The sequence below is a fragment of the Vicia villosa genome, linkage group LG7 (genome assembly GCF_029867415.1).
Source record: "Vicia villosa cultivar HV-30 ecotype Madison, WI linkage group LG7, Vvil1.0, whole genome shotgun sequence".
NCBI classification, from domain to species: domain Eukaryota; kingdom Viridiplantae; phylum Streptophyta; class Magnoliopsida; order Fabales; family Fabaceae; genus Vicia; species Vicia villosa.
In genome coordinates, this window is record NC_081186.1 from 126,737,050 (window position 1) to 126,746,178 (window position 9,129).

General features: G+C 34.6%; 1 protein-coding gene across 1 annotated transcript; it reads left to right on the plus strand.

Moving 5' to 3' along the window:
* Nucleotides 1-5,807: 5,807 nt before the first annotated feature.
* On the plus strand, nucleotides 5,808-8,890 carry LOC131618516 (WAT1-related protein At5g07050-like). Its single transcript, XM_058889721.1, has 7 exons — nucleotides 5,808-6,098; nucleotides 6,198-6,260; nucleotides 6,413-6,529; nucleotides 6,952-7,204; nucleotides 7,296-7,457; nucleotides 7,981-8,132; nucleotides 8,313-8,890. Exons 1-7 carry the CDS (start codon nucleotides 5,809-5,811, stop codon nucleotides 8,575-8,577), a joined length of 1,302 nt encoding a protein of 433 aa, XP_058745704.1. The 5' UTR covers nucleotide 5,808; the 3' UTR covers nucleotides 8,578-8,890.
* Nucleotides 8,891-9,129: the final 239 nt, after the last annotated feature.

Sequence of the window (9,129 nt, forward strand, 5' to 3'; positions counted from 1 at the left end):
AGTGGATATTTCCAATGGCACTTTACAAGCCAGAGCTGCAGATTCTAATTTATGGAAGGCCATTGTGAAGAATTATTTATATTTGGAGGACATGGGGATTTGGAGAATAGGTAATGGGGAATCTATCAAACCGTGGAGCCATATTTGGATTGAGAAAGGTTTGATCCTGGATGACTTTAATATTCATATTCCAGTTGATATAAATTCTGCCAGGTTGAAGGACTTAGTTAGTACTACTAAAGACTGGAACTGGTCTATGCTGGAGTGGTTACCTAATAATATCCAATCGAAGATTGCTGCGATTCTTCCTCCTATGGAGGATAGTGACAAGGATAAACTTGTGTTTGCAACAGATGAAGAAGGGAACTGCTCTATCAGTCATATGTATAAGAGACTCTCTGACACTGGAGAGCAGAATGTGAGTAAGGATTGGGCGGAGATTTGGAGGCTTAGGGTTCCGGAAAGAGTGCGTAGCTTTGTTTGGATCCTTAAGCACGACAGGCTGCTTACTAACTACCGTATCAGTGCTTCAGGTTTTGGAGGTGATGGTTGCTCGCTTTGTGGAGCTGTTAGTGAATCCTCGTTGCATGTTCTTAGGGATTGCAACTCAGTTAGAAGGCTCTGGGAGACCTTAGTTCCTGGCAGCATAAAGGTTGACTTCTTCCAAGCAAATTGGCAAGAGTGGCTTCAGCTAAACATCCATAGCAAGACTTATGGTATCCCAGATTGGTGTAATGTGTGGGCTATAGGGTGTCAAACCCTATGGTTTTGGAGAAATAAGGAAGTGCATGATACCAACTACAAACGCCCTATTATGGCTAGAGAAGTTATCGAGGATAAGGTGAAAGATTACAACACGGCTATGGCTTGTAAGCAGCATATTATGGATAGGAATCATGAAGTTAATTTGGTTCATTGGAACCCTCCAAGGGAGTCTTTTGTTAAGCTTAATGTCGATGGTGCTCATGATCAGCATGGTAGTTCCGGGTGCGGAGGTATTGTGAGGAGCAGCCATGGAGCTTGGTTGGGAGGATTCTCCAAGTGTATCGGTTCGTGTAGTCCTTTCATGGCTGAAATCTGGAGCATATATATTGGTCTCAACTTGGTAGATGATCTTGGTTACAAAAGAGTAGAGGTAGAAACTGATTCTAGCAAGGCTGTGGATTGTATTAGCAAAGGCGAAAGTGGGAATATGGCTGCTGGAAGCTTGGTGAAACAAATCAAGATTTTGATGACCAGATTTGATATAGTTGATATTCATTTCAACTATAGGGAAGCCAATAAGTGTGCTAATTTGCTTGCTCAGGAGGGTAAAAAGTTATTAGGAAACACCATTTTTTATGAAGATATCCCTTCTTGGTTAGTCCATCTAGTGGATGGAGATTCTAGTGGAGTTCCTTCTACTAGACTTATTGCTTTGTAGTTTTTCTTTTTGGGCTTAGGCCCTCCTTAATACCAAAAAAAAAATGTGAAGGCATTATGAAGAAGAAGAAGAAATTAATCGCTGCAGAGAAAGAGGTTGCATAGTATAATATTGAAACTAGAACTTTCTTGTAAAAATAAAATATTGAAAATTGGTAGTAATAAATTATGAGAAATTAAACCATTCTTGAAAAATGACAGTTTTTTTAAAGGAATTAAATAGGGTATTAAAAATGACTATTAAAAAGGAATAAAGAGTCATTAAAATAAAATAAAAAATTCTCTTAAAATTGAGAAGTCACGTATCCGTGACGTATCGGAATTTTTTTTTAAAAAAAATAAATAAATTCAAATACTCTTTTAATATGTATCGGCGCCCTATCAGAACATATCGGCGTAAGTGTATATCAGATACGATACGGTCTAATTTTTTAAGTATTTGTGCTTCATAGGTTTTAACATAGTCCTGATCTATAAAAGTTAGTTATGGATCAACTTTTAACTCTCATCATGAATTCTCTTGTTTTCAAGTGATTGGACTAAAAAAGAAAATTATTTCTAAAATAAAGGTTCCTTAACTATTTTAGAATAAATGAATATGGACAAGCACCGCATTTGAATATGGACAACATTTTTCGATCCATTAAATTGTTAAGGAAGTGGGATATTTTGAAAAATGGATTAGTTTATTCAAAGTTAGAACATAACAAATAAATTAAATTTGTTCGATTCCATTAAAATTTGGCAACTGTTCTCCTATAAAGAAGATACATTCTGGCAAATGAAACATTATGCGTTCTTTTAAAAAAATATTATTCTTTACAAAATTCACTTTATATTAATATCTATTAAAAATACATTGTCAATCAACCAAATGTTGTCTAATCATTTAAAAAAAGTTATTGTTTAATCATAATTATTTTATATAAAAGACATTCATTTATTTATCAATTTTTGTATAGAATTAAGATTTAAAATTACTTTAGTCACAGGAAAAAAAAAGCTTAATACCCTTTTTGGTCCGGTACCTATGTCTCTGGGTCCATTTTGGTCCTCTTCCTTTTAAAAGTTTCAAATTGGTCCCTTACGTTGTCTAACAGAATCAAAGTGGTCTTTTCTGTCAAATAATGGGTAACGACGTTAAAAAAGGTGACGTGGATGGAGCTGTTGGTTAGTGGGATGTCCAGTCATCATTGTCTTCTATTTCTTCGGTTTCTGAAGCACGTTTTATATTTTTTCCCCAAAATCAACCCTACCCCCAAATTCAAACCTAAACGAAATTGGTTCTCAAAATCTCCAATTAAAACCTAAATCGTTAGCTAATCATGAGTTCTCTGCGTGGGTCGTCATCATCAAATCGAAACCGAAGTGACTCACATGTATTTAGCAGCTCTAATCTTCCATGGAAGCCTCTATGTTGTTGTGGAGACAATGCTATACTTCGTAAGGCAAGAACTGTTAACAATTATGGAAAGCTATTTTGGGGTTGTCAACATTTTAAGGTAAGCTTTAGTTTCAGAACTGATAAGTTGAATGTTGTTGAAATGTTGTTGTAATGCATACGAATTTTCGTTCTCGATATGGACAGGGACACAATAATGCTGGTTGTGGTTTTTTTTCAATGGTTCTATGAAGAATCTAGAGGTGAAATTGAGCAAACCCTGATGAACGATCAATGGAAGATTGATGCAATTAGTCAAGAGATGGAAGAAGCCAAAAAACAGCTTGAAATATTGAGGCGCGAAAATAAGGAATTGGAGGATGCTTTGAAGAACACCATCAAGTGGAAGAAGATCTGGAAGTTTCTATTTTATTGTGTTTTGTTTGTCTTTGTAATAAAAATGTTGTAAGAGACATCAAGTTGTTGCGAGAGTGGGATAATTTTGAGTTGTATGATTTTAGCATTATTCTGAGTTGTAAATCTGGCCCTAATTGCCTTTGTCTTATTAACCCCCACATTCCATTTCTTTTGAGCCTTCTCCTTTATATCCTTTAGCTTCAACTTAGGATTAGTTTTCAGTGAATTTTGCAACCTCTTGCTAAGCCATTTTGTACTCATCATCTTCACATTGTATTCCCTAGAGCAACTGTGTATATCAACTAATTTCCTAAGTTGCCAAGTCTCCTCATTAGGCAACTTTCCACAATATGCCTCCCATTGGCAGCCTTCCTTACACACCACCTTCACTCTCTGCTTGTCATTTTTTAAAAACTTAAGAGCTCTACCACATTGGACAGAATATGTTTGAATTGCTTCCTTAAAGTCATCTTTTGTGTTAAAATAAGTTCCCAACTCCCATTTATAATGAGACATGTCTTTCATTAACTTAAAAATGGGATACTTCTTCTTTGTTGGTGCATCACTCTCCTCACTATCACATCCACTATCTAACTCCTCACTGTCATATAAACTTCCATTCTCTTCTTCACATTTCTTACTTTTACTTGTTCCTTGGTGGTCAGCATAATCACTCTCAACAAGATTATCTAAGTTTTCAGCAGAATAATCCTCACTCATATCAGAATCACTAAATGTAACTTTCAAAGCACTGTCATACTTGTAACTCTCATCCTCACTGTCATCAGAGCTTGTATTCTCTACACTAGCACCATTCAGACTCTCAACACCAGCATTGTTCCCTTCACCAGATACATTCAGACCCTCAACACCATCGTTGTTCCCTTCATCACATACATTCAGACCCTCAACACCAGCGTTGTTCCCTTCACCATATACATTCAGACCCTCAACACCATCATTGTTCCCTTCATCACATACATTCAGACCCTCAACACCATCATTGTTCCCTTCATCATTACCTACATTTAAGTCCTTATTGACATCTTCAAAAAGATCTTCAATGATTGAATCTACTTCAGGATTAACAACATCTAAAGGTTCTTCCTCTATGGCTTCAGCATATTCTGGTTGGGATACAATATGTGCTATGTAAATCTCAACTTTCAAATGTACCCTAAAGATTTCAACCACCTTATATGCAGCCATATCATCTGTAAGAACACACATCCCAACAGAGGGGTCTTTGTAATAGATAGTGTCTACCTCAGTGTAACCTAAATCTTTCAAAACACCAACCAATTCAAAGTATGACCATCTATCCACATCTACATCTAACTCAATACATTTACCACCCACATAGTCAGTTTTTTCAGAATCGACAAAGTCACCACTATGATGAATTGTCAAAGTGATAATATCATCCATTTCTACCTAAGACAACAAAACAAACATTACAAACAATATTACGCAACATTACACGCAAGGATTCGTAACATAATCACAGATTTCAAAAGGGGCAAAAAAACCCTAAAAACCAAATCATTTCAGAAAACGCAACAACATAAATACACATTCATACTAGACAACGACATACAAACTAACCGTTTTTTGAAGTTTGGTTTTCGTCTTCCTCAGAGCATTCTTCGTTCTCTCTTCGTCTTCTTCGTCTCACAATCTTCTTCGTCTTCTCACTTTGCTGCTAGGGCTTTCTATTTCATCATATGCCAAGTAATAATGTTAACCAAGTAATAACATGTTAATCCAAATGACACCTCAACAATGAGTTACTTTCCAGCACACAAACAACTTAACACGTCAGCAACTCAACTAACGTTTCTAACAGTTGGGACAAACGTGGTACATTTTATTAACGTAAGGGACCAATTTGAAACTTTTAAAAGGAAGAGGACCAAAATGGACCCAGAGGCATAGGTACGGGACCAAAAAGGGTATTAAGCCAAAAAAAAGTTTAAGATTACCATTTTATCTTTGTATGTAGACAAAGTTTTATCACCACTAAAAGTATACACGCACAACCGATTTCAAATTTTAATATTAACGTCTAACTTAATAATATCAGTTTTTATCGGTTAAACTAAAAGTTGCTCATGATTTGATTATTTGTATAACTTTTTAAACTAACACTTATCACAACTCTACTCACTATGTTTCTCAGAAACATTACACTCTATGTTATTCTTTTTTTTTCTTTATGCATTCTGGTTCCTAGGAGAAAAGGACCCTAATAACCCAGAATTCGTGTCGAGAGGTCATGGCATTGGCTAAATATTATTCCCACCAAAAATCAAACTCGGTATTCCCCGAACTTCGTCCTTAATAGGAGCTCGTTTACCACTCAAGCCCGTTTGGTTTACGTTTTTCATTACATTATTGTTTCAATGTTTCTTTCATAAGCAATTAAATATATGCATTGTCGAGTTGCCCCATATTATATATTCCAATAATAATCCACCAAATATTGCCAACCCCACTATAGGAGCCAAATTTAATGCAAATTATACGTGTACATTCCTATGACGTAACCAACCAAATTCCATGTTGGTATAAATAATTGAATCCTCCCCATGCAACTTCTTAGGAAGAAACACAAAACCTTCTTTCAAGTGTTCTTCCTCTTTCCTCAACACTTTCCCCATTCAAAAAAACCAAACAAAAAAATGGCCATGGAAAAATCAAATTCCTATGAGAATTTAAAACACTACATTGCTATGATATGCTTACAATTTGGTTATGCTGGTATGAATATCATCACTAAGGTTTCACTTAACCAAGGCATGAGTCACTATGTTCTTGTGGTTTATCGCCACGCTTTCGCAACCGCTTCTATAGCTCCATTTGCACTTATGTTTGAAAGGTTCATACTTCATAGCACAAATTAATAAACATATTTAAACACAAAGTCACATTTAAATGCAAATTAATGCTAACTCTTTTTTTTTTTTTCATTTTCCAGGAAAGGACAACCAAAGATAACATTCAAAATTTTCATCCAAATTTTCATCCTAGCTCTTCTTGGGTTAGTCTCCTCTAGCTATTTCATCCTAACGAACAAAACCTTTAGCGTCCGCCTAAGTGAGTGACGCTAGCGTTCATATCATCGTGGACGCTAAAACTGCGAAGCTATAAATATATACTAAATGTGATTATTGTATTTGATTAACAAAACAGGCCAGTGATTGATCAAAATTTCTATTATGCTGGATTGAAACTCACATCTCCAACTTTCTCTTGTGCAATGAGCAACGTGCTTCCAGCCATGACTTTTGTCATGGCAGTTTTATGCAGGTAAATTAATTAACTAATTATCAAGAATTTTTTTTCAAGCCAATATTATATAATTTAATTAAGAATCTCATATTCGAACTCAGATCACCTCGTTTGACAGATAAAATATACCATATTCCTCGTTACTATTTGATAGTTAAAATATATAATATAGAATCTCATATTCGAACCCAGGTCACCACGTTACTCCAATATCCACTAATGTTTATTTGACTATATGCTAGTCAATAAGCTCAACCACTATTAGCAGAAATTTTATTGTCTAAAATATCAATGATCTTTTTCGTGCGGATGCACGGGTTTCTAACTAGTTTTTGTGAAGAAAACTACTGGTTTAGTAGTTAATTTATATAAACTAGGGTTTATTTTTTGATTTTCTTATCTTCGAAAATTTTCTAATACTTGTTTTTGAATATGAAAAGGATGGAGAAGATAAACATAAAGCAAGTGAGATGTCAAGCAAAGATATTTGGAACAATAATGACAGTGGCAGGTGCAATGCTAATGACATTATACAAAGGACCAATAGTGGAGATGATATGGGCCAAACATAGACATCCTCAAAATGAAACACATGAAACAACCACCACAGGCTCTTCTGAAAGAGATTGGATTTTAGGTTGCACTTTCCTTATCATTGCCACTTTTGCTTGGGCTTGTCTCTTTGTTTTGCAAGTAAGTCATTATGCACTAATTAATTAACTTTCTCTTACTTTTTTGTTGGAAAAATTTGATTAATGAATTTATGGTGCAAATAATTGGGCAGGCAAAAGTTATTGAAACGTACAAGCATCATCAACTGAGTCTTACTTCACTTATGTGTTTCATTGGTACTCTTCAAGCTATTGCTGTTACTTTTGTGGCTGAGCATAATCTTTCTGTTTGGAGGATTGGTTGGGATATGAGTTTGCTTGCTGCTGCCTATGCTGTAAGGATCTTCCATATATTTCACTTTATTACAAAAAGCACAGTGGTTTTAAGTTTTCGAAGGTTCTGTGTAGGTTAATCATATTTGAATCATGATAAATATTCAGAGTCCCTATTTAATCACTCTTTAACAATCAAAAAACATTTATAAGGCCGTATTTAATTACGGGTTAACCATGATTTATTTTGGATCATATGCGGTAGTCTGTAAGACAGACTCTCAAAGATGATACTTACTAAGAATAGAAATTTGAGAGATTAAAAAATAAGAGAAAAAGGGATATGCACTGACAGTGTAAAAATAATTTTACACTGTCAACAAATCACGACCATGTTAAGTGCCAAGTCACACTGTTATTTTTTAAAAACTCATGTGATATGGCTGATTGATGAATCTCAATTGGATGATAGTGTAAAATTATTTTACACTGTCAGTGCACTACCTTTAACCTCTAAAAAATAATTTAAACTATTGTAATTCTTATTAATTATTTTTTCTTATAATTTATTTTATTTTTTGTTAGGGAATTGTGACCTCAAGCTTAGCATACTTTGTACAAGGGCTGGTGATTAGGAAGAAAGGACCTGTATTTGCAACTGCCTTTAGCCCACTTATGATGATCATTGTTGCAGTCATGGGTTCCTTTATCCTTGCAGAACAGATATATTTTGGAGGGTAATTTTCTAATAGTGCCCACTAATCATTTTATTAATTATAAAATTGATTATCAACTTTTTAATCAAACTAAAGTATACTCTTGAATATTATTCTAATTTGTATTGATGGTGTCATCATTCATATGGATAAAGCCAAGTGACTAACTAAAGAATTTAATTTTGGTCTTTGTGGGTGCAGTGTGATAGGGGCCATCTTGATTGTTATAGGTCTATACTCTGTTCTATGGGGAAAGCATAAGGAAGAAACAGAAAGAAAAATAGAAAATGATATTCCTTTGCCTATAAAAGGTGTTCAAATGGGTGCAAATTCTGGGCCAGTGATTGATGACACTGAACAAGTGAAAAATGGTCAAGTTGGAGATACTAACAACATGCTTTCATCACTTGCAATAACCATGCCTACTAAAGTACCTACTACTACTAATAATGTTAACCAACAATAAATTGCTTGAGAAATATGGATTATGATTAGGAATGTCATTAATTCGCGCGTATTTGGAATCATGGTGTGTTTGACGGAATCATGGTAACCCGTGTTTTTGTTGAAACTCGGTTGGTTACGATGATTCTGTCAAATTCACTGTGAATCTAGACATGCACTTCTTCCATCATCCCCTATTTTGTTCCTTTTAGCAAATTTTCCTCCCCCGCCTCCGCTTGTATTAGAGAAAATATGTAATTTTGTAACAAAATTCCAACTAATCCATGTAGAAAAGTGAATCATAAAGTTTTCTATATCTATTTTTATTTTATCTTTTTTTTTCTTCATTCTTATTGGTATAGATGTTGTGGAATTTGTTCTCAAAAATAAGTCTTTCTTTTATTCTAATTTATATTATTAATGAAACCTGATTCAGATTCCACTAAGCTGATAGTGATATGTGTTTTCTCATGTTGATGTGTGTAAAACCATGTTACTTTGTTTGAGAATCTTGCATCAAGAGTGGTTCGTTCTATTATTGATCTTATATTTAACAATTCTAAAGCTAAGTGGA

Coding starts and splice junctions, on each gene's coding strand:
- LOC131618516 (XM_058889721.1), top strand. CDS start 5,809: ATGCAACTTCTTAGGAAGAAACACAAAACCTTCTTTCAAGTGTTCTTC. Junction 6,261..6,412: donor TTCATCCTAGCTCTTCTTGG/GTTAGTCTCCTC, acceptor TTAACAAAACAG/GCCAGTGATTGATCAAAATT. Junction 7,205..7,295: donor CTTGTCTCTTTGTTTTGCAA/GTAAGTCATTAT, acceptor ATAATTGGGCAG/GCAAAAGTTATTGAAACGTA.